Here is a 27,018-nt window from a genome sequence, read left to right as displayed (position 1 = left end):
AGTATACCAGTTATACAGATTGTTGTTTTGTTTACTGTTGATTCTTGTGAGTTTCGTTTGGACATATAGACTGTTGTTTTGTTTATTGATGTTTCTTACCAGTTTCAGCTTGGGCGTGAGGGTAGAGTATGATATGGAAGAGAGTTGTGTATGTTTCCGTTGTTGTCATGGTATAGTGATATCCTGTTGATGGGACACAGTTGTGAGAGGTTGTTATAGTACTTTTGACCTTGTTTTGGATGAGGCATGGGTTGACATAGTAATGGCAAGTGATTTGTGGAACAGGTGTTGTACTGATCTGAAAACTGCAAGTAGTTCATAATCTTTTATAGAGACAGTGAACATAGAGTGTTGGGAATTAGTATCTTGTTAAGTTATGAATGAGTTTTGCGGTAATGAAAGAAAGGAACTTAAGGATCTAGTGTGAGTGTGGGTAATAAGTGTGGATCGTGAGTTATGCTTTTGAATATAGGTGCTTTATATAGAGGAGTATGTCGTTCTACAGTAATGTGGATGAATTGGAGTATTGGTTATGCTAAGGATTTTGTGGTATAAGTTAGGTAGTGTGCCGAATGAATTGTGGTATGAGAACTGTTTAAGAAAGAGAGTGTTGGAAATAGGAATGATTATTGGTATGGTTATCTTTGACATGTGGTGGTGATAACGATAATGAGAAGATATAGCTAAGGATCTAGTATTAGTGAGTTACGAGGACGTAAAATTTATCTTAAGAGGAGTAGGATGCGACAAAGAGAGTTTGATGGTTGTGCATGTTGTAGTATAATTGAAAGTAGAGTGTTGGTGTAGCATAAAGGATGGATCTTTGTTGTGGTTGATTTTGTTAAAGGTCATGGTCGTGCTTGTAGTAGTGTGATGCCTAGGAGTGTGAGAATACTTCGATAGTGTTGACAGTTGGGTGATGATGTTTATGAGTTCGATAGTGTTGACAGTTGGATGATGATGCTATGAGTGGGAGTAAACTTCGAGGACGAAGTTCCTTTTAAGGGTGGTAGAATGTAACATTCCGTTTGATGTTTATGAGTGTATTGATATTGGATTTTCTAGTGGATAATATGTAGTGAGACGAAGCTAGCGACATTGGTGGATGGTATTTGGAAATGTATGGAGTTAGTGTCGACAGACTATAATGTGGTGGATACGATATCGTGAGTCATGTTGTGGAGGTAGGCATAGTTGGTGGAGTTGGTGTTAAGAGTTCATGTTGTATAGGTTGGGGTTTTGTTTTGAGTTCTTAGTTGCGTTGTTGTGTTTTGGTCGAGTTAGTATGTCTGTTTTGAGTATGGGTTGAACTTTGGGGACGAAAATCTTTTTTTGGTACTGGCATAGAAGGTGCCAGAACGGATGATAATTTTTTTGAAGGCGTGATGAACCTGACAGCAGTTATGTCCTGAGCTTGAGCCTCGTGCATTGCCAGAAGGAGGCTATAAGCCGCAGCACCGAAGAAGGAAGATGCGCGGATATAGGATTTCTTCGATGCATTCCAAAAATTGTTGATCCAGTATACCTCAAAGCAGTGCTTGTGTTTCGTTTTGAGGACAGCCGTGATACAAGTTGTAGAAGGCTGTGGGATGCCAAGTTCAGGTTCAGTAGTAGACTCACCAGTGGCCAGAATTGATGGCTTTCCAGTAGTACGAACGAGAATAGGTGTTTGGTATATGTTCATCAGCTTACGAAGAATATGGAAGAGGTCAGCTAGGTTGGGCTCTGTACCATTAAAGAGGACATTGTTGCGAAAGATCCAAATAGCCCTGAAAATACAGGCAAAATATAGCACAACAGAGTTAGAAGGGAAACTGGATCGTGTCAGGAATGTGAATAAATCAGTGACCCATTTTCCAAACGGAACATATAGGTTTGGCTCGACATTAATTCCGAGATCGCTGGCCTTCCAAATATGTTGCGTTACAGGGCAAGAGCGGAAAAGGTGCTCCAAAGACTCTGCAGCGTCGGAACATAAAACACAAGGAGAGAGTTGTTGGACACCACGTTTTGATAAGTTAACCTGTGTGGGTAAAATATCATGCCATACTTTCCATAAAAAAATGGAGAGTTTGGCAGGAAACTTCGATTTCCATAACGTATTCCATGGAAAAGAAATTGGTGCAGCAGTAGCCAAAGGTCGATTTTGTTGAAGAAGAAAATCATATCCAGAGCGAGTGGTATATTTCCCGTCTTCAGTGTACTTCCAGTAAATGAAGTCGTCTGAGAGTAAATGCGGGTTCTCCATTTGCAAAATCTGAGTTGCCGTAGGAGTATCAAAAATTTTATAAATAGCAGTCGGGTTCCATTTATCGTCAGCGGATAACAAAGTGTCTAATTGGATAGGCTGGTTAAGATAACAGGGGCGAATCTTAGGAGGACGCCCATTGACCCAGTTATCCGATACCAAATTCACGAGCTTTCCGTTGCCAATTTTCCACGCAAATCCATCAGCACAGGAACTAACAATACGACATATATGAGTCCAGAACGGAGATGGCGTAGTTGTCTTGGACTTTCTTGTGGGAATAACAAAATCTCTCTTGTATTTGGCTTTGAAAAGACGGGATAGAAGAAGATGAGGGTTGCCCTGAATCCGCCAGTACTGTTTACATAGGGATGCCTGGTTGAGTAGAGTAACATTCTTAAAGGACATGCCGCCTTTTTCTTTTGGAGCTTGCATAGTGTCTTTTGGAAGCCAGTGTATGGATTTATTTTTCATGTTTCGCCGCCACCAGAAGGCAAGGATCAAAGATTCAATTTTTTAGCACACACTAGCTGGTACAGGGAGAACAGCCAGGACATTGTTGATAGAAGCCATTAAAACTGCATTGATAAGGATGAGTTTGTTCGGCTGGCTGAGATGCAAAGTACTCCAGGATGTAATTTTGGAAGCGACTCGATCAATAAGGAATTGAAAGGCAGTAGTTCTTTTCTTGGGTAAGTCAACCGGGATTCCAAGATAAAGGCCAATTTTGTCCGAAGATGCCATGTTGAGTATTGATGAGAGATGATCCTTGTAGTCCGAAGGAGTGTTGGGACTAAACTTCACAAATGACTTGTGGAGGCTAATCATTTGGCCGGAAATTCTTTCAAAATCTTGAAAAGTATGTTTGAGAGTAGCAAAGGAGTCAGGAGTAGCTTTACAGCAAACAAAGAAATCATCCGCATAAAAAAGGTGAGTAATAGGAGGTGCATATCTGGAGATTTTGAGTCCTTGTATCTGATGTAGTTGTTCTGATTTGTTCAGCATTCGAGAAAATATTTCCATGCATAAAATAAATAAGTATGGTGAGAGCGGGTCACCTTGGCGAATTCCACAGTTAGGTTGAATGGCGCATGATGGTTCACCATTAATCAAGACGTTATATTGTACAGTGGAGATGCACTCCCAGATGATGTTCTGCCAAGACAACGGGAACCCAAAATGTTGTAAAACCAGCATTAAAAACGGCCACGAGACACGGTCGAAAGCCTTGTGCATATCCAGTTTCAAAGCAGCATAGCAGTTTGTTCCATTCCTTGTTTTATTAATATAATGAAGGATTTCATGCGCGATTAAGCAACCATCCGAGAGTAATCGGCCAGGTACGAATGCTTGCTGTGAGTCGGATATTAAGGTTGATATGACGCCTTTCAATCTATTTGCAAGGCATTTCGCTGCTATCCGATAGATAACATTGCACAGACTGATTGGACGATATTGAGAAACAGATTCGGGCTTTTCAGTCTTCGGAATTAATACTATATGCGTTTTGTTCCATTCCTTAAGCATGACCCCCGAGTTCAGAATTGGAGAATAGCAGCAGAAACTTGTGTCCCAATTTGTGGCCAGAAATGTTGGAAAAATTTTGGAGTGATACCATCTGGACCAGGGGATTTTGCACCATCCATATGTCGAAGAGCCAAAACAACGTCCTTGTCTGTAAAGGGGGCAGAAAGAATGTTGCATTCAGTTTCGGAGAGGTGAGGTAAATCCAGTGATTCAAGAACCGAGCGAGCCTCCTCAGCTGGGTGTGGAGAAGAGCTAAAAATATTCCTGAAGTAATTGACAATCTCAAGTGAAATATCTTCGGGGGATTGAATCCATGTATCATCAGTTCTACGGAGGGCGAGGATTCGCTGCTTTGATGTGCGAGTGCGAGTTGTTTGAAAGAGGTATTTTGTAGGAAGGCCTTCCAGAACTTGAGATCGTATTTTGGCACGCTGAATCCAATATTCATGACTGTTTCGGAGCACCTGTAAATGGGTGTTTCTGAGAGTCACATAATCTTTGGCTTCATCTATATTCGATAAATCGGTCCCTTCCTTCAAAAGAGCATCATTAATCTCCGACCAATTTATTCCATGGATAGTCCGGTGTTGGATAACCCCTTTCATTATGTTGTACCGAATAAGAGCTAGTTTCCTGGAGAGGTCGAACATAAAAGAGCCATGGAATTTCATTTTCCAGAAACGGGTAACAATTTGTTCAATATCTGGGTGAGATAAGCACCAATTATCCAACCGGTAAGGTCTTCAAGATGGCTTCGATTTGTCATTAAAATGTAAAATAATTGGTGCATGGTCAGAAACTAGAATTGGTAAATGTAAGACATATGCTGAAGGAAACAAGTGCAACCATTGTGATGATGCATATCCCTTGTCCAGTCGTTCATATAGCAACGAGTTGTCGTGCCTGCTGTTCATCCAAGTGCAAGGTGGACCAAAAAAGGGTATATCCAATAAGTCATTGTCCAAATTCCAGTTAATGAAATCAATTTGCCCTCGGATGTTATTCGAACCACCAAGTTTATCGGAGTGAAGGTCAACTTGGTTGAAGTCACCAACTAAGACCATCGGAGAATAGGTACAGCAAATATTTGACAGCTTTTCCCATAAGGGGTTGCGGAGAGCGACATTTGGTTCACCATAAAGAAAGATTATATAACATTCACTAGCTGGATACACCATAGATAATTTACAAAGGATAAAATGACGATCTAGTTCAATAGGTAAAAGCGATATGTCATTACTCCGTCTAAGCAACAAACCCCCACTAAGACCAACGGCGTCTACGTCACAAAAATTCGGGAAATCCAGAGAGTTTGTTTTTGACACTGCAGTTTCAAAAGAACACATCGTTTCCTGTAAAAACAAAATGGAAACGCCATATTTGCGGACACACCACCTAAGATAAGGAATCGCAGGGTTGTCCGCATCACCAAGTCCCCTGCAATTCCAGCAAAAAGTCCTCATTGGGCCCCCGGTGGCGTGTTAAGGCCCGCCACCTGGCCACATGATGAAGACGAAGTTCTTTTTAAGGAGAGAAGAATGTAATATTACGGTTTTCTATGTCTATGGGTACTCTATCGAGTGGGGCTTACTCTGTCGAGTAAGTATGTTTTACGCAAAACAGTAGCTGACCTGATGGGTACTCGATCGAGTACGTGTGACACTCGATCGAGTAAGGGGCACTCAATCGAGTAAGTCACTTACTCGATCGAGTAAGTTTGTCTTATGGGTGTTTTAGCCGGGTTTTGTTAACAACACGGGATTAATATATAAGGGCTTCTGTCACTATTCTTAATCACTTTTAACCTTTCTAAAACCTTTCAAAGAAAAAGAGGAGTTACGTAATTCATGGTCTTCGCGTTGTTAACAAATCACAAGGCTAGGATCGCCGGATTATCTAGTTCTTTATACCGTTGTGATCGCCGTGTCAAGGGTAAGCTTCTTGTATAATTTTTATATTGTTTCATTGATTTTAGTTGAAACCCTAATTGGGGGTTTTGGGAGTATTGTAGATGTTAGATTATGATTGTGTGTTTATAAAAGGTGATTTCGTTGAAGAATGATTATGATTAGCTGTGTGTGACGATCTTGGTGATTGCCTTTCCAGGTAGGGTTTCCCTACTCAGTATTGGTTACATGGCATTGTTGATTGTTGGTGATTGTTTTATTGTTGTTGATTGATTATCATAAAGGAATTGGCATTTGATGATTGTGATTGTTGATTTTGGTAATTGGTTGTGATTGTTTGTCTGTGATCTTCGGGGTGCGTCCCTGGCTGAGTGGAGTCACTTGCGGGAGTGGCTTCACGCCCTTGATTCGCCTTCTGTAGAATCCACCACATAAGGGATGTGCACATTAATAAACATGGGTTTATAGCTCGGATGAGATGAGCGGGGCTTAGGTGGGAACGGCCGCGGTCCCCCCACTGGCGGCGAGGATTACCTGTTGCGATAAGTAATCTGGCAGGGCTACACACTTTAGTGTGTAATCAGGTGTGTGGTGATGTGATGGAGTTTGGGTTGATTGAATTGGTTGTGGTATTGTTTTATTACAGCTGTTTGTTTTGTGTAATCAGTACTGACCCCGTTTAAATATTTTAAAAACTATGGTGATCCATTCGGGGGTGGTGAGCAGTTGTCTAGCAGGTATATTGTGGATGCGCGTGGGATTAGTTGGGGATGGAGTTGCCACGAGTCTGATAGTAGTCTTCCGTTGTGTTGTCTTTATAACTTTGTTACTTCAGTTGTAATTTGGTTGGAGAACAGTTGTACTTTACTTTACAGTTGGTTTTGCTATGTAATCACTTAAACTTATTTATTAATAAAGTACGCTCTTTTATGGTCTATTTGATTGCCTCGGGTAACCAAGATGGTAGCATTCCCGTGCTTTGAGTGGTCCTGATAAGGCACTTGGAGTATGGGGGTGTTACAATAGCGGGCGGTGCTTCTTGTTGAGGTTGGCGACCATTCCTGTGAGAAATAATCTGTATACTTCCCTTATTATTAAGGATTATAATGAATTTATTGTAATGAATACGAGTCATAAAATAAATTACATAAACAAAAGGGTAAAGAATTAAGAAATAGCCTTCGGTCCTAGCTAATATGGCCTATGAACAATATCGCAATGATATTCTCCTATCAGTTGCACCCAAGATGATATGAGATATGCCTTTGTTCTTTGCTAGAATCGATCCCCAATTTTCTGTAAATTATTTAGGGTTTTGTGTTTTTTGTATTTTGATGAGCGACAAGATTATGTTAGAATTAGGGTAGGAAAAATGATCTCTCTACTCCTCTTATTCTCACCGAAAAAGAGAAGTCCAGGGGAGATATTTTCTCCCTAATTTTGGCCCATATAACCGAAAATAAGAGAGATTATTTTCTCTTTTTTTCGGTTTTTCTACTTACCAAAAATAAGTAGATTAAATCTTCTTATTTTTGTAGTATACAAAATGTATAAAATGTATTATTTATAAATTTTCATTTATATAATTCCGTATTATTAAGTCTACACACAACAGCTTGTAGTGGATTTATCAATGCCAGTCTGTGACAATATCGTATAATATATACTTTAATTATAAATATCGCATATTTATAATTAGCTTATTAAATATAACCGATTACATTTAATTACGAATTAACATATTAATTCGTCCAAGCTAACATTATATACATTAATTAAATAAAACTTATTATATTCAATTTACGAATTGTGATTAATTCGTCTTTACCTAATATTATTTAATCAGCATTAAATAATCGTCTCATCAACACGTTGACTAACTGTTTAGTCAATTATATGAACTAACCTTTTAGTCATATAAGGCATCAATGTGATTACATTTCCATAATCACATCTCTCAAACACATCCTTTAGGTGTGACTTTTAGGGACCAGTTGATCACCGCCATCTGTATGATAATAACGTCAAACTTTCTAGCAAGCCAACCGTTATTAGGTCATCGTTAATCAACTGATAAAATACTAAGTATACCCTTGTGAACCTATAAGATATTTATAAACGTTATCACACTAATTGTGGAGGACACAAGCTCCAACAAAGTCTCACTTGTCCTCACAAGTGTATGTGCGATAACCGATTCTCATATCCTAAAATTTCTCCCACTCAATGTAAAACAATTTGAAAAATCCGTATTTACAAAGGTCGTATTTTACAAGTGATCTGTATCAAGAGTGGTTTCCCCGACTAGACAGTAAATTAAATGATAAACGAATCATCATTCGAGCATGGCCATGCATTTCAGTTACAACTCCTCGAGTGGCCCTGAGAAATAACTATACGTGATAAGGGTTGGATATTTTCTTCAACTCGAATCCTGCCGATGTAAGCACAGTATGAAATGACCCAGAAAAAATCTACTTAGTCTCCAGTTACGGCAGACCATGAGAAAGAAACCAAAGTCACCCAAAAACTGCCTTAATCTCAAGAGACAGTCGATAGTCAAAAGAATCGACTCTAGGAACACAATGGACGTCCAATCCATGACGTGGCATCGAATGTTTTTAAACATTTAGGACTCCATTACGTTGTCACCAAAAATTGTCCTACGAGGTATCGTTATAACCCGTATTTGTGATCGATCAGCCAACTGATTGACTTATGGCTCGTTGAACCCACCATCAATCGACTGCACAATATAATAGCCAGAGTTACCAGCTCATATGGGCGATTACGGACCAAAACAAATATAATGTAATTCAGTTCACTTTGTGGCGTTCAATGTTGTCAGTACAATCCACATGAAAAACAAAATATTATATTAAAACGATGAAGTTATAAATAGTATATGAAAAAGATAATGTATCAAATCCATAATCAACTACTACAACTCAGGAACACGTTTAATTCCCATGGAAATAACGTGCCCTTCATGCTTATCAAAATTCAACGGTTTAGTGAGAGGATCCGCGATGTTGTCATCCGAAGCTATCTTGTCAATCACTATCTCTTCTTGCTCCACGTAATCACGGATCAGGTGAGCTTTCCGATGTACATGTCTAGATTTGTTGCTAGACTTTGGCTCCTTAGCCTGGAAGATGGCTCCTCTATTGTCACAATAGATGGTGATCGGGTCATTCGAACTAGGAACTATGGTAACTCCTTTTAAGAATTGACGCATCCATATCGCTTCCTTAGCTGCTTCCGAAGCGGCATAGTACTCGGATTCAGTGGTAGAATCTGCTACAAAACTCTGTTTGGAACTCTTCCAGCTGACCGCAGCACCATTAAGAGTGAAGACGAACCCGGACTGAGATTTTGAATCATCTCGATCCGTTTGGAAGCTAGCATCTGCGTAACCGATTGCGCATAGCTTAGTATCGCCTCCATAAGTCAATACCCTATCCTTAGTCCTCCGTAGGTACGTGAGGATGTTTTTAACAGCTATCCAGTGTGATTCACCTGGATTCTTTTGGTACCGACTCGTCATACTCAATGCATATGCCACGTCTGGACGTGTGCATATCATGGCATACATGATTGATCCTATTGCAGATGCATAAGGAACACGACTCATGCGCTCAATTCCTTCAGGCGTCGTGGGTGACTGAGACTTGCTCAACTGCATCTCAGGCGTCATAGGAAGGTTTCCCTTCTTAGAGTTGGTCATGCTGAACTTCTCAAGAATCTTATCTAAATAAGACTCCTAACTAAGTGATAACGTCCGTCGTGATCTATCTCGGTAGATACAGATTCCCAATATGCGTTGTGCCTCACCCAGATCTTTCATCTGGAAATGGTTCTTCAACCATCCTTTAACCGAAGATAAGAGAGGAATGTCATTCCCAATCAAGAGTATGTCATCAACATACAATATCAGGAAAACAATCTTGCTCCCACTCGACTTGATATATAAGCATGGTTCCTCGACCGATCGAGTGAAACCATACTCTTTTATCACCTGGTCGGAACGATGATTCCAACTTCGAGAAGCTTGCTTAAGACCATAAATGGAACGCTTAAGCTTGCATACTTTCTTAGGATGTTCAGGATCTATGAAACCTTCGGGTTGCACCATGTACAACTCTTCCTCCAAATAACCATTTAAGAAGGCGGTTTTCACATCCATTTGCCAAATTTCATAATCATGAAAAGCGGCAATCGCTAAGATTATCCGAATGGAACGTAGCATGACTACAGGTGCAAAAATCTCATCATAATGCAATCCGTGCACTTGAGTGAAACCTTTTGCCACTAATCGTGCTTTATAGGTATCTGGTTGCGCGTCTACAGAATGCTTTATTTTGTAAAGCCATTTGCACTGTAGAGGTTTTACCTTATTAGGTAAATCAACAAGATCCCATACGTTATTCTCATACATAAAGTCCATCTCGGATTGCATGGCTTCGAGCCATAGCTTTGAGTCGGAACAGGCCATAGCACCTTTATAGGTAGCGGGTTCATTACTCTCTAGGAGCAAAACGAAATTCTCCTCGACCATACCAATGTATCTGTCCGGAAGATTACTGACTCTACCCGACCTCCTAGGTTCCTCAGAAATATTAACCGTATCATCAGTTGGAGGAACAACTTCCTCCATCTGTTCCTCGGTTGTTGGTTCTAGAATCTCCGACAGCTCGAAGGTTCTATTACTTGTCTTGTTCTCGAGAAATTCTTTCTCTAAGAACGTCGCATTAGCCGCAACAAAAACTCAATGTTCGGTAGGCGAATAGAAGTAATGACCAAACATTCCTTTTGGATAACCAATAAAGTATGTCTTGACCAATCGCGGGCCGAGCTTATCCTCGTGTCTCCACTTGACATAAGCCTCGCAGCCCCAAACCCGAATAAAGGACAAGTTGGGGACCGTTCCCCTCCACATTTCATATGGAGTCTTGTCGACAGCTTTAGTCGGACTTCGGTTAAGTATAAGAGCAGCTGACAAAAGAGCAAAACCCCATAATGAATCAGGTACTACCATGTGACTCATCATGGATCGAACCATATCAAGTAAAGTTCGATTTCTCCGTTCGGACACACCATTTAATTGAGGTGTTCCAGGTGGAGTTAACTGCAAAACGATTCCACAGTCTTTAAGGTGTTGATCAAACTCATTTGAAAGATATTCGCCACCCCGATCTGAACGGAGTGCTTTAACCTTTCTACCCAGTTGGTTCTCAAACTTGTTCTGGTATTCCTTGAATTTCTCAAAGGACTCACTTTTATGCTTCATTAAGTAGACATATCCGTATCTACTCAAATCGTCCGTGAAAGTGATAAAATATCTATAGCCATCTCTAGCGGTAATTGACATAGGTCCACAAACATCAGTATGTATGAGTCCTAATAGGTCAATAGCGCGCATTCCAACACCTTTGAAGGAAATTCGAGTCATTTTGCCAATGAGACATGATTCACACGTGCCATATGTAGAAAAATCGAATGCGGGAATAGTCCCATTATCGACGAGTTTCTTTACACGTTTTTCATTTATGTGTCCCATTCGACAATGCCATAGATAGGTTAGATATTTGTCACCAACCTTTAACTTCTTATTATTCACGTGTAATATTTCCGTGGTTTGATCTAAGATATAAATTCCATTCATGGAAACTGCTTTGCCATAAATCATTTCATTGAAAGAGAAAATACAGCTATTATCCTTTATTAAAAATGAAAAACCGTACTTATCAAGTACGGAAATAGAAACAATGTTCTTAGACAAACTGGGTACATAGTAACAGTTATTTAAAAATAACTCAAAACCAATAGGGAGTTGGATTACATTTGTTCCCTTCGAGACTGCAACAACTCTAGCTCCATTCCCGACTCGCAGGTCCACATCACCCTTTCCGAGAGGTGTGATGTTTCTTAGGCCCTGCAAATGATTACACATATGAGAACCACAACCAGTATCAAGTACCCAAGTTCCGAAACTTGCATGGTTAATCTCAATCATATGAATATAAGATGACATACCAACAGAAATGACGCGGCCTTCTTTTATGTCCTCACGGCACACAGGACAGTTCCTCCTCCAATGTCCAGTCTTGTGACAATGGTGGCACTCAATGTCACCGCCCTTGCTCTTTGCCTTGCTCTGTGAGCCACTAGTCTCACCAGGCCCACTCTTACCGTTTCCTGGCTTTTTAAACTTTGGCTTACCTACAGTTAGGTCGCCTGGAGCTTTGCTCTTACCTTTATTCTTGTTTGAAATCGTGAGAACATCCTGCTTTATGCTCCCACTCAATTTCATATCCTTCTCGGTCTGTACGAGAAGTGAGTGTAGTTCATGAGGACTTTTCTTTAAGTCATTCATGTAGTAGTTCGCCATGAAAAGCGCAAAACTATCATGAAGAGAATGAAGCATTCGGTCAATGACTATGCTCTCACTGATTTTGCAATGAAGCATTCGGTCAATGTGTGGGCTAACCGGTTGGCCCTTTTGGAGTTTCGCATCAAAGAAGCGACAGGTATGCTCATAAGTAACGATTCTCGGTGCTTTTGAGAACTCGTTAGTGAGCGTGGTGAAAATCTTGTTTGCACCTTGGGCAATGAAGCGTCTCTGCAAATTGGTTTCCATTGCAAAGATGAGTACGTTCTTTATCGCACCCGCTTCCATGACGAAATCACTATAAGCAAGTGACTCGTTAACTCCTGCATTGAGGCCTGGGTTTACCGGTATTGGCTCAGTTAAGTACTTGAGCTTACCGTCAGCAATGGCAGCATTCCGTAGTGCTGCCTCCCAGTCCGCAAAGTTGGACCCATCATTCTTTAGTCGGGTGAACTCATTCATGTTGTCCATAAAAACTTTAAGCCAGGACTCGCATCCAAGTGTGGCACTCGGCATTGGGATTTCGTTATTTCCAGCCATTTGTTCAAACAGTTTTATCAAAATAAACGTATTCTACACTGCGAAAAGAAGAATAAAATAATAAGCATATACATCGTTATGATTTTAAGTCTTAATGCAAAACTGTTATAAGCGAAGACTCAAGCATTTATACAATTGACCTCCCTCAAGAATTATATAAATGATCCTAAGACTCAATTATCTGTAAATTGATAAGCCAACCTTTTGGCTAATTCTACTGTTAGAATTCTTGGTCGATAAATTTCTGTAAATTCTATCTTTAGTCCATCATAATCACGAGAAACTCTTCGGACTATAATGTTGAGATAAACTAAGTCAACACAAACTACTTACCCAACGTAGAAGGGGTCATATTATGCCTACCGACGAAGAAGGGATTCATAGTTGTTTGCCCTTATAAAGACTAGTCTCAATTTCCGTTTTAGAGGAAGATCCCATCAACTTTATTTTAATTCATTTTATGTGAACTAATATCTAGCATGCGTGAATGAATAAACTAAGGTGATGGCTTAAACTGAGTGACATCTGTATGTCTATGAAAACTAACATACAATCTATACGAGTCAATTTTCATGCATTTTAGTAGGTGGTTTGGTTTAGGCGGAATATGATGCATAAACTATCATGTGAATGAAAAGCAAAAGGAACGTAAACGTAAAATAATAAAAAGTCCTAGTGTGGCTTATCTATCAAAATGAATATAAATACAACTTTGGAATCCATCCTTGGACCCGAGAAGCTTGTCTTGATGTTCCATCTTGATCCATGTAGCGGGAGTGAGCTCAATCTCCATCTTTAGTCTTCTCAAAAATTATAATTTAAAACTACATAATAAACCTATTTACATTCTAATTTCAAAACCGTAATAAATAAAGAAAACCAAACGGAGATAAGAGATCTCAAATTACATTAAAAATTATATTTCCATCATTATGAAAACATAATTTAACTAAGGTCACACTAGGTATTACAAATTACAACCGATTGCAAAAATACGTAAATAAATTCATTCAACAATTCATTCAACAAAAAAAAAATGCATCAACTAAAAAATTAAACATGCAAGACATAATTCTTTAATTATGTAGATTAATTTTGCCCAAACCACCTATTTAAATGATCAAATTAAGTGACAATTCCTCAATTACTCACATTAATTTCAATCTTAATTCATATTAAACTTGTAATATGAATTTAATCCATCAATATTTTAAACTTCTTTAAAATAATTAGGTATCTAAAATTGTGAACTTCTTCACAACAATCAATCATACATTATAAATTTCAATGTATAATTAATTTAGGCCAAAACAAACCAAACAAAAAAACGAAAACAACCTTTTTTTTTTCTGATTTCGGCAAAATAGGAGGAAAATTTTTATTTTTTATTTTTTTAGCACGGCTAAAAAAACAGAAAAACATTATTTTATTTTTTTTCTCTCTTTCGGTAATTCTGCAAAAACCGAATCCAACAGTTTTTTTTTTTTTTCTTTCTCGGCATTTCAAAAAAAAAAAAACAAACATAAAAAACTAGAAACTTTTTTTTTAATGCTCTCGGCAAACCCTAAAAAAAACGTCCCCCTTTTTTTTCTTTTTTTTTTTGCGGCAAAAATGCTCTAAAACAAAAAAAAATTAGATGAAGAAAATCGTTTATAGTTGCTATTAGAACAAGATTAGCATATGAATTAATGAAACATAATTAACCGTATATGCCAAAAACTATATAGCAAAAACAAATTTTTATATCATCAACATGACTATTTCCATTTACATTTTAACTTAATCTTCATTCAATCAAACATCTACCAATTCTTCATATAATCATTTTAACTGATTAAAACAACAATATGAAAAATCAAAATGGAAATATAACATCAAAACAAGAACAAAAAAACCGGCTGGAAAAAAAAATTCAATTCGGCATAAAAAAAAATTCAGCCGTTTTTTTTTTTCGATTCAACAACCTTTTGTTTAAATTCATTTTATGAAAATCATCAAAAATAAAATCGTGGCCTTGGCTCTGATACCACTTGTGGGAAATAATCTGTATACTTCCCTTATTATTAAGGATTATAACGAATTTATTGTGATGAATACGAGTCATAAAATAAATTACATAAATAAAAGGGTAGAGAATTAAGAAATAACCTTCGGTCCTAGCTAATATGGCCTATGAACAATATCGCAATGATATTCTCCTATCAGTTGCACCCAACATGATATGAGATATGCCTTTGTTCTTTGCTAGAATCGATCCCCAATTTTCTGTAAATTATTTAGGGTTTTGTGTTTTTTGTGTTTTGATGAGAGGCACGGAATTAGGGTAGGAAAAATGATCTCTCTACTCCTCTTATTCTCACCGAAAAAGAGAAGTCCAGGAGAGATATTTTCTCCCTAATTTCGGCCCATATAACCGAAAATAAGAGAGATTATTTTCTCTTTTTTTCGGTTTTTCTACTTACCAAAAATAAGGAGATTAAATCTTCTTATTTTGGTAGTATACAAAATGTATAAAATATATTATTTATAAATTGTCATTTATATAATTCCGTATTAATAAGTCTATACACAACAGCTTGCAGTGGATTTATTAATGCCAGTCTGTGACAATATCGTATAATATATACTTTAATTATAAATATCGCATATTTATAATTAGCTTATTAAATATAACCGATTACATTTAATTACGAATTAACATATTAATTCGCCCAAGCTAACATTATATACATTAATTAAATATAACTTATTATATTCAATTTACGAATTGACAGTTAATTCGTCTCGGCTAATATTATTTAATCGGCATTAAATAATCGTCTCATCAACACGTTGACTAACTGTTTAGTCAATTATATGAACTAACCTTTAGTCATATAAGGCATCAATGTGATTACATTTCCATAATCACATCTCTAAAACACATCCTTTAGGTGTGACTTTTAGGGACCAGTTGATCACCGCCATCTGTATGATAATAATGTCAAACTTTCTAGCAAGCTAACCGTTATTAGGTAATCGTTAATCAACTGATAAAATACGAAGTATACCCTTGTGAACCAATAAGAGATTTATAAATGTTATCACACTAATTGTGGAGGACACAAGCTCCAACAATTCCTTCCACGACCGCTTCTAGCGTTCCTTGCCATGCTACAAGAGGAGATCATACAAGGTATGGAACGAGAAAGGTAAGAATTTGGAGCAAATTTTGAATATGGATAGAATTTTCTCAACTTCTCAATTTTATAGTCATCAAATAGAAAGGGGATTTCTATTATAGTTTTCTTTTAATTTAATTGACCTCTCGAAAATTTTCTTATGTTACAAAAATTATTTACTGGAATTTAAAGATCCTTGTGACACAACACGAGTTTAAGCATGACCTTAATTATATGTATTATCCCAATTCATCACCCGACTTGTCAAATTTCGACTCACCCATGACACACTACACTTCAAAGTTTCACTTAAGAGATTACATGACATTACCATCAACCATAATTTCGTTAAAATTGGTGGAATAAAAATATAGCTTGTCAAGATTTAAAAAGGAATTCGGGTGAGTGAAGTGATTCTTTATCATAAGAAAACCTTTAAGTTGAACAAGTAAGTAGTAACACAAATAGTGAGTATAAATTAAAATTTTAATATGGTTAGTGTCGATTTTCAAGACTTTAAGACGAAATTTCTTTTAGCCCTTCTTATAAGGTGGTAGTAACCACAAGGTTCTCAATACTACAACATAGGAAATTCATCATTGAGGCACAAAATGCATTATTCATGAGAATTTTAGAAGAACTTAGAAGAGTTTTCACCCAAGTTTTAAGACAAAATTGATTCATTTTGGTTTACATAACACATTATCAACCAAGATAGTAGTCCTACAAGGTAATTAAACTAAGTTTTGCTCATGAAAAATCAAAATTTGGGCATGACTTGTCTAAAATTCAAAATTTAAGACGGAGTTTTAAGACGAAATTTACACATATCACATAAGATCCATTCGTGACAACAAAAGTTAAGCCTTTGTTGTCCAACTATACAAAAGAACAATCACCAAAAATCCAACCACTGACTCAACAACACCCAATTCGAGTTCTACAATGGTGAATGAAAATTTTCTACAAAAATTTGATTTTTATCCACAACAATGGTATTAAAAGCTTACTAGTACCATGAATTAAGCAAAAGGAACAATTAATTAACAAAACTTGAAGGATTTAGAAGTAGATCTAAGAAATTCAAATTTGGGGAAAAAGTTGGAAGAAGATGAATAAGCTTACCTTGACCAAATTAGTGAGATTAGATGCGAAAGGTGGAGAAATAGGATGAATTCCATGCAAGTTAGAGCAACAATGGAGGTTTTTAGGAGAATTTGGTGATGGAAGGGATGAAGGTATGAAGATGAGAATGGGAAATTGGGGAAAATAAGGGCTTTAACCGGGTAACTCCACCCGTGTGAACCCACCCGGTCGAGTATAAGCCCACTCGGTCGAGTGGATGACCCACTCGGTCGAGTTACGAGTTTTCCAGAATGTATAGCCCCCTGGAACCAGGTCCACTCGGTCGAATCAAGGTCCACTCGGTCGAGTGCTCGCTTACTCGGCCGAGTTGGCACTCGCACTCGGTCATGTGACCTCGTTGGGCTTCAAATTCTCACTAAGAGCTTATCGACGGATTTCCTGCAAGACAATACAAGGTTCGGGAGCCCACCACTTATCGGTGGCTCGTCCCGAGTTAGCTAATGTGACACCAAGGTTGTCGATCCTTACTCCCTACATCCACCCTCACGCTTACTTTGCCGAAATGTTGCCATTTATATACTAACAATAACTCTATCAAGCATTAGATAACCGTATGATATACATCAAGGGAATGGGATTATCACTTTCCAAGAGATGTTAAGACATGGAAATTCATCCCTACGCATATGAAATTCATAGCAGGCAAGAGTCTAGCAACAGCCATATCATTCATGCCATCATACCACATTGTCAATATCGTTCAACCTTACTTGTAACCACCCAGGTAGTGACCAACCGAGGCAATAGGCACTAGTTTTGATATGAGGGCGTCCACTCATACAAAACCGATCTCCTATTGGACTCATGTCGGGTTCATTTTTAATAGACACACCTAGTTCATTTTGGTTCATTCGTTTAGGTTCCAAAATCGTCGCTCTGATACCACTTTGTAACACCCCAACTATCCGGCCAAGATGATTGGAGTGTTATTGTCTCGGTTTCCCGAGGTAGTGAAATCGGAGATACAATCCAAGAACAATATTATAAATAGCATGTTTAATGGTTTACAACGAATACATGAAAATGAAAGATTATAAGTCATGACTTCTAAGCTAATCTAATCAACAAGTCCGACTCGGAGATCACCAAGCCTCGTCCCTTCTCTTGCATGCTACCAAAGCTAACCTGTAAACAATTGCTCCCCATATGATCGGAAATATCATATGGATCAACACAGGCCACCCCGGAAATAGGTGACAATTACACAGACAGACAAACGTCAGTTTCAATGATAAATGCAAGACATGACATAATAAGAGAATATGTAACATATTGATTATATAAATGACACACGGATGAATCAACATCAAACCAGTACCGGGACACGCCCAGACATACTCCCAACCTCTACTCCGGTACTGGGACATGCCCGGGCATACCGATCATCACACTAGGTACCGGGACACGGCCAGGCGTACCGGGTCTGGAAGTCAACCGGATCCCCTACCAGACATCGTGTCTCAACCACATGCATCTCTCCGTACTCAAGCCATTAATGTGCACATTCCCCTTGGAGTGGAAAACTCCAAGGGGCGACCCGAGCGTAAGATGGTTTCCCAACTGTCTCACATCTCCCCAACAATCAAATACCACCATCAAAGATCTCCAACACAATCCATTCACAACTACACATAGAAAATGGAAGAACCACATTAAGCATATGACCAATTCATGAATTACATCCCACATATTATGAATAACAACCCTTCCAATACCCACATGACATACTAACCAATTCATGAATGCATATGACAAAGAAAGACATACCAACATGCTTATAGAACATTGAAACCGAGTAGGATAACCTACCTTTAAGCATAATCCTCAAGCTAATCGAAATCACCAAGTATCCATCTCATAAAACCGTCTCATCCTACATAAATCATGTAATAACTATCAAAATTCACTCTATACTAATTTACAACATAAAATCCCTCATTATTAGTTACTAACTATTCATTTTACATAACTAAATACTAATTAATCTATCTTAATAAACCCTAACTCGAATTTACTCATAAGACAAAGAGGAAAGGGTGAGATTTCTACTTAGAAAGGTAGATCGGGGCATAGGAGACATGTTCCACCATTAATACAAGCTTGAAGGCCAAGGTAAAGGTATTTGGGGAATTTTAGAGAGAAGGGAGAGGGTCTTAGTGTAAGAAGGAAGACGGAGAAGAATGAATGGGATAGGGTTGGGAGAAAATGAAATCCCGAAATATCATCTCCCGGGTACAGCTCAGCACACTCAACCAAGTGACCGGTTCACTCGACCGAGTGGATCTCACTCGGTCGAGTGTGTCCTCACTTAACCGAGTGCCGACTCACTTGGTCCACTTGGGGTTTTACTCGGTCCAATGGAAGTCTACTAGGTCTAGTTTAGGTCTTACTTGGTCTTGTTCGAGTACGTGTGGGTTCCCTCGCGCGTCCCTAGATCTAAGTGCGGGTCCCACAAATGCTGGGTATTACAATCTTCCCCCCTTAAAATGAACTTCATCCCCGAAGTTCACCACTCACTCCCTTTTTCAATTATTCCTCGGTCTTCTCTCAAGCCTCATTCTCGGTCCTCGTGTATTTTCTTGCCCTTATTACACTTATTGTTACACGTGTGTGTCCTATCTATCCTAAGTTTCTTGTTCACTCTCATTACTTTCCTACTGTGGACAAGGCCCTCGGAAACTGCGTCCGCGGGATCCACACTAGGCATAATCGACTCGAGGTTCTTTCGAATCGAATTAAGACAAATTAGAGTCGCCACCAAGTTTTTTGGGAACTTGGAACCGTTCAAGTCAACTTTACACCTTTCATCGAAAAGCATAAAGCCAATCGACTACGAGTGATTAAAGATAAAGACTTGTACCCTATATCACTCGATTTGAATGACTCTCGTAATCCAATGGTATTTAGACGGATCCACAAACCATAGATCTTGAGTAAGGGGTGAGGGTACGTGTTGGGAAGCCCATAAGGACACCCAACCCCGCCCGTCAATAACGACCTCTACTAAGTCAAGTGTCGGATTTCAAACAAGGTCATAGCTACTACGATATATGATATGCAAACATCGTTTTAAACCCTAACCTGTGACAACAATTTCTATGTCGTTTTAGATGCAACTAAACTAACTTTGTCAAAGTTGTAATTTAGCATGTGGGTTGATTAATCTAACAACATACAAAACAAAGCAAACAAGGCTTAATGGGGAATGGGGGAGCCGTGGGATCTACCTATTACAAACCAAGCATTTCATGCCGACACAACAATAAATTAAAGATACAACTCGATCTAAATACAATTGCTATATACGACACCATACACAACACATGGCCATTCGGCCTAGGAAAACGTGCACAAAGGGGTGACTCACGGCCTACATGACTCACGGCCTTGGGTCACTCCTCGTAATGCGTGCTTCCACTTAATCTTATCGAATTAGACATAGGGCCACGCACCAAAGCATGCATTAGCATAAACCGGGCCACGTTGCTTTAAACAACATGCGATTTACTACGCTCTTACATGCATTGGGACACAACCATCTAACCAAACAAAACTAAGGTTTTTGAAAGAGGTTTTGACTCGATAAAGGGAAACTAACTTGAAAATTACAACTCGATGAACAAACGATAAATTACAAGTTATAAAGCGATAAAGAACAAGCGATTCATAAAACGGACGAAACCAGAAGGACCAAAAGACACGGCCAAATCACGGCCAAACCAAACACGGCTACCCTAGGTCCTAGGTCAGGTTCATTAGTTAGATCAATTGATTGCGAAACGAGCTCGAAACAAATTAGAAAACAAGTTAGAAACGACGTTGATCGATTGGAAGGATGTCGCGCAAAGGTGTATTCTACACGGCCTAAAAGGGGTCAAATTAGGTCAAGTTTGCTAATTAATTTAACTCATCGAGTGTCAATAAGAAGGTGCTAATCACGCACTCTCATACTAGCGAGAAATTATGCGAAAGAGAGATGCATTCGATTGAATTACATAATTGTTAGTTGATTTTAAAGCTTATGTCGAAGCACCCTAACATGTCTAATTAGGTTATTTAAATGATCGAATGTCGCCTAAATAAGTCACATGTTAACAATCAGAGGTCAAACTAACATGTGAATGGTCCTAGGGTGGGTCGAATCATACGAAACAAAGGAGAGGTCAAAAGCGAAGAACGAAGTTAGATTTTGTTTTATTAATGCCCTACCTTGAACACGAGGATATGTAAATGAGACGGGGGTGTACGACCGACTGATGTAGCGGTTTCTTTTCCCATCTCAAGTCAACGCGGGTGTTCATGGTGGTACTTTAACTCATACTCGGACTAAACTAGTTTCATAGTTAATTTAAACGATAAATAAAAAGCGATAAACAAACAAAACAAACTATAAGAAAAACAAACATAAAAACGAAATAAAAAAAGGAGAAAGAGGAGGATTTGATGCACCCTCAACCTACATGTATCGTTGACACCGTCTTGGGTCGTAATCGATGGTAGATTTTATCCCGAGAGGCCGTCGTCGACGAAGAAACAAAGCAAACACGCGTTTTTATCGAATCTGGACAGCAACTTTCAAACAGCGATTTCTCCCTCGTTTCACGATGAAAATTCGATTTAAAAGATGTTTTGAAAACTAGAAAGAGAGTAGAACAGAGATCTTAAAGCAACCCCTGCTCGTTTTGAGTTATTGGGCACGAAAAACGAGCACAAACAGAACTGGACAGACAGGGAACAAATCGCAAAAACAGAGTGTATAACACTGTTTTTCGAGGGTTTTCGTGTACTCTCAAGGGCAATTTGGCTCGTAAATCTTTGTCTAATGTGTAGATGGATGTTATATGGTTAATTAGGAACAAGAAACTCGAGTTTTGATGGAGGTTTGAAGGAGGAACAAATTGTTTTTCGAAGAGGACACACAAACTGTTTCAGTTTGGATGTCGGTTTTGTGGAGGGTTTTTGAGAGGCAATTAGGGTTTGTTTCTGAGGTTTAAAGCTTGTGAGTGAAGGTAGGAAGTATGGATAACTTATAGGAATGAATGTATGGTGAAGGGTGGGTATTTATAAGGAGTTAAAGTAGGGTAAAAGGGAGGAGAGGCAGACGGGCTCGGCTGAACATAGCTGCTGTCCAGCAGCTTTTGGGGGGTTTTCTAGGGTTCGTTTGGGGGTTTTTCTTGGTGATTAAGGTAAGGTAATATGGGTAGGATATTAGGATACGGGTTAGGGTTAATGGGCACGGGTTTTGGTGGTATTTGGAGCGGGTTTTGGGCTCGGGATTGAGCTGCAAAACAGGGGGGGTTGTTTCGTGTTTGCGGGCTGTTTGGGGGGTGTTTGGGATGGCATTTGGGCCGTAATTATGGGGTTCGAACTGGGGTTGGATGGGTAGTTCGAACTTGGGAAAATAAATTCAAGATAAAATAAAATAAATTGAATTCACCTAAAAAAAAGCTATAATTTAAATATCATTTAAATTAATAAAATGAACTCACTTAAAAAAAACATTAATTTAAATATCATTTAAATTAATAAAATACTTCATCAACGACGCCCATTCTACATCGTAAAACGAGCTCCAAATAATGACAATGACAACTAAAGAATACATGTGTCCTATCATCATTGGGTGTTTGTCGGGTTCTCTATAAATTCTAATATCGACGGATACGGGTATCTACACCTACTTATTGTGCTCTTTCTTTCTAAATTTCTCCGAGTTCTTACAATACCTGTTAGACAACTGTTCACCACCCCCGAATGGATCACCACAGTTTTTAAAACATTTAAACGGGGTTAGTTACTGATTACACAAAACAATATAAGCAAGATAACAATACACATATCACCCAACTCCGTGAAATCTCCACACACAATCGCAACAAATATTCCACGCCGCCAGTGGGGGACCGCAGCCGTACCCACCAAATCCCCGCTCATCAATCCCGAGCGAAAACCCAAGTTCCTTAATGTGCACATCCCCTCCTGTAGCGGGTTCCACATAGGCGAATCAAGGGCGTGAAGCCACTCTCGCAAGTGACTTCACTCAGCCGAGGATGTGACTCGCGAACCACAGACAAACACAACCAACCAAATTATACAACAACAACAATTACCAAAACGATAAAGATCAAAAACAGTAACAACCACAACAATCCACCATCAAAACCATGTAATCAATAACCGAGTAGGGAAACCGTACCTGGAAAGGCAAACACCAAGATCGTCACAATCAGCTATTAAAAACTGTTTATCTACGAAATCACCTCCTATCAATCACACAATCATACAATTACCATCTATTATCAAAATACTCCCAAAACCCCCAAATTACCCGATTAGGGTTTCAACCAAAATCAACAAGACAATATAAAAATTATACTAGGATCTTACCCACAACGCGACGGTTTCCACGGTATAAAGAACTCTGAAATCCGACGACTCTAGCCCGTTGGATTTGATAGCAATGTGAGAGAAGGATCTTACTTTGTTTACTTTTCTCTTTTAAAGGTTTTAGAATAAGTAAAGAGGTAAAAGAATACTGACGGAAAGGTTTATATAATTTTTTCACGCGTTGCTATCAAACTCGACAAAGCCCGTATAAACCAACTTACTCGATCGAGTAAGTCACTTACTCGATCGAGTAAGTCACTTACTCGATCGAGTGCCCCCCTACTCGATCAAGTAACCCACTTACTCGATCGAGTATCCATCAGCAGTACATTGTTTCGCACGCAACACTCACTTACTCGACAGAGTAAGTCCTACTCGATAGAGTACCCAACAGCACATAAAACCATAGTATTACACCAGGGTCAGTCAAGGTGGTCAGTGGTCACACAGCGGGTCCAACTCGCGGGTGACTCAACGGTATAAAATAATTAACATATAGGCTAGTATAAGACGGTCTTACCTCAGATCTTGAGACGGAGGGACTAAATGCTCATATCTTCTAATCTCTCTCTTTTCTGTCTTTTTCTCTTTCTTTTGTTTGTGTGGTGGAAATGTGTAAGATGAAATGATAAGGTGGGTGGATAAGGGATAAGGGGGTATATATAGGGTGGGAGTAGTATAGGATAAATGTATGTATGTATATACATGTAGCTTATTATTATTATTATTATTATTATTATTATTATTATTATTATTATTATTATTATTATTATTATTATTATTATTATTATTATTATTATTATTATTATTATTTATTATTATTATTATTATTGTTGTTGTTGTTGTTGTTGTTGTTGTTGTTGTTGTTGTTGTTGTTGTTGTTGTTGTTGTTGTTGTTGTTGTTGTTGTTATTATTATTATTATTATTATTATTATTATTATTATTATTATTATTATTATTATTATTATTATTATTGTTATTGTTATTGTTATTATTGTTATTATTATTATTATTGTTATTATTGTTGTTGTTATAAGATGCGCGCAGCTTTCATTAAAATAAAAATAAAAGGTTTACATGAAATTGTTGTTGTTGTTATTATTATTATTATTATTATTATTATTATTATTATTATTATTATTATTATTATTATTATTATTATTATTATTATTATTATTATTATTAGGAGTATTACAGTATTCGACCATCACAATAATGTTATATACAACACAATATATCAAAATACGACTCATGATGAGATACACTTCCCAAACATGCCATAAACATCATTTCCTCAAGTATTCTGACTCCTCGAATCACCACAATCCAATTCCGTACTCATATGCATTTCCGACAACAACATGTGATTCACGACAATCATAATAAGATATAAATCGACTTATACCATGGAAACATGAATGATGAACACACAACACATATTCACATTATTAAACCGAGTAGGATAACCTACCTTTTAGCAATCTTCACAAGTTATTGAAATCCAACACGATTCCATCTCATGAAACCGTCGGATCCTACATAATTCATAACATAACTATCACAACATGTCATACTATTATACAACACAAAACCTCTTATTACTACCCTCAATTACCCATATTAATCATATTAATTACTATTTAATTGCCCATAATAAAAACCCCAAAAATTGGGGTTTGATAAAGAAAGGGAAAAAAAGTAGATCTTACTCACAAGGTGAAAAGAAAGAAGGATAAGGTGTGATATCTTCTAATCTAAACTTGAATCCAATGGAGAAGTGTTCGGGAGGGTATTAGAGAGAAGGGAGATATTTTGGAGTGATAAGGAGAAAGAATGTAATGATTTAGGGTTAGCCGAAATGAGATCCCGTCATAGGTTTTATCCCCCACTTACGAGTTGCACTCGGTCGAGTGCTGAGTCCACTCGGTCGAGTGCCACCCACTCGGTTGAATGGACACTCTACTCGGTCCACTGAACACTCACTAGGTCTAGTCTAGGTCATACTTGATCTAGTGTACGGTCATCCCTTACTCTCTCGTCAAACCCGGAGGTCCTCTTACGCATCCCAAAGTTCTTTTACGGGTCCCAAAATATCCGAGTATTACAGAGTAAGAAACAATATTGAGCCCTATTATCCAATGTTATTTTAGAAATAATTGCAGTAGAAATAGCACGACTTTTCAAAATGATTTTTAAATGCAAAAACAACTGTTTACTCAATTTTGTTTGCAAGAAAATTTATAGCTCGAAAAGTAGTTTCAAATGAATGACAAAGTGTTTTATTTATAGTAGAGAAGCAGACTTAGGTTTTCATTATGAAACCATAATGTGCCACCTAGACTCATGTGGAATGTAGAGCAAGAAACAAATCTAATCTCATCTTATCTAATACAATAATATCTTAGTAAATAATAGAAAATAAATCTAAATAAGTATAAAGAGATAAAATATCTCTAACAACTACTTATTCTAGATTTACCCTAATTCTTTACCTGCACAAGGCATTTCGAGTAAATAGGGGGCGGCTCATAAGCCCACCATTCATTTTATCGAAATACATGTTTAAGATATTAGATTGCATAGGATAGATTAGGGTTTGGAAATGAGTATTAGAAAACCGTAGATAGTATATCAAATACCAACTCATAAGTTGTTATATGGACATTAGCTAATCGATTGGGAAATCGTAAACCTATTCAATCTAATCAAGCCCAAATCTCATCCTACTATAAATACATTTTTCTTTAAAAGATTCTGAAATTTAATCTGTGAAAAACTAATTTAAAACAGATTTGAAACAATGAAAGTCGTGCATCAATTACTGGAGCTTAGGGTTATGGCTAAATCACCTATAACCTTAAGTCTGGTGAGTGAAGTTATAGCTAAATAAGCTCTTTACTTGCCAAAATTACTTCTTAAACATCATTAAGGGACGAAGACCTATGCTATCTAATCTTCCTGCAGATCTTCAGTATGAGGTTCATCACTTCCATCTTGATCTTAAGCTCTTCATCACAAGCTTATCTTTGAGCTTCATTCAAGATTCATCACTTGTACTTTGATCACGAGCTCAAATGAATCACAAATCGTCATACGAAAGTGTAATCATGTTCAATCTATAAAAACTAAACAAACGATTACAAGCAACAAGTAGATATATAGTTAAGCATACTTGTCACCATAAAACATAATTTCATATGACTATATGGTCCAACACATATCATATTCCATTTGCTACTTTAGAAAGACAAATTAATTAATCAATAATTAACAAACTTAAGCTACTAAAGTAAAGCAAACCCAGATTCAAGGCGAAAATAATTTGAGAACTGGGTTTTACAAATCCATATTTTGGGTAAATGATATGGGTTTGCTTTGGAGGAAATAATAATTACAAAGATAAAAATTTTACAAAAGGGGATGACATTCATTAGCTGGTTTTAGGGACAAATACAGAGGAGAATAAGGAAGTAAATGGAAAAGAATTGGTCAAGGTTTAATTAATAATGTGAGTGAAGTTTAATTCATAAGGGAGGGTATGTTGGTATAGTGTACAAATATTTAGAAATGAAGATTCTTTTTGTTTTTCCCTACAGGCAGTAAAAAGAGATTTAATCACATAAGGTTAGGGTTCGCAAAACCATTAATACAAACATACCTGAACAACACAACGACTTTACCGAGTTATATAACTAAATCTAACACATCTT

At 37.8% G+C, this 27,018-nt stretch overlaps 1 protein-coding gene across 1 annotated transcript; it reads right to left on the bottom strand.

Annotated features, from left to right (window-relative positions):
- Window positions 1-4,518: 4,518 nt before the first annotated feature.
- Window positions 4,519-5,238, bottom strand: LOC141614425 (uncharacterized). The gene has a single exon (XM_074433169.1). It carries the CDS (start codon window positions 5,236-5,238, stop codon window positions 4,519-4,521), a length of 720 nt encoding a protein of 239 aa, XP_074289270.1.
- Between the last annotated feature and the right edge of the window lie 21,780 nt (window positions 5,239-27,018).

This window comes from Silene latifolia, chromosome 11 (assembly GCF_048544455.1).
Source record: "Silene latifolia isolate original U9 population chromosome 11, ASM4854445v1, whole genome shotgun sequence".
NCBI lineage: Eukaryota > Viridiplantae > Streptophyta > Magnoliopsida > Caryophyllales > Caryophyllaceae > Silene > Silene latifolia.
This window is presented reverse-complemented; position numbering and strand designations above follow the sequence as displayed.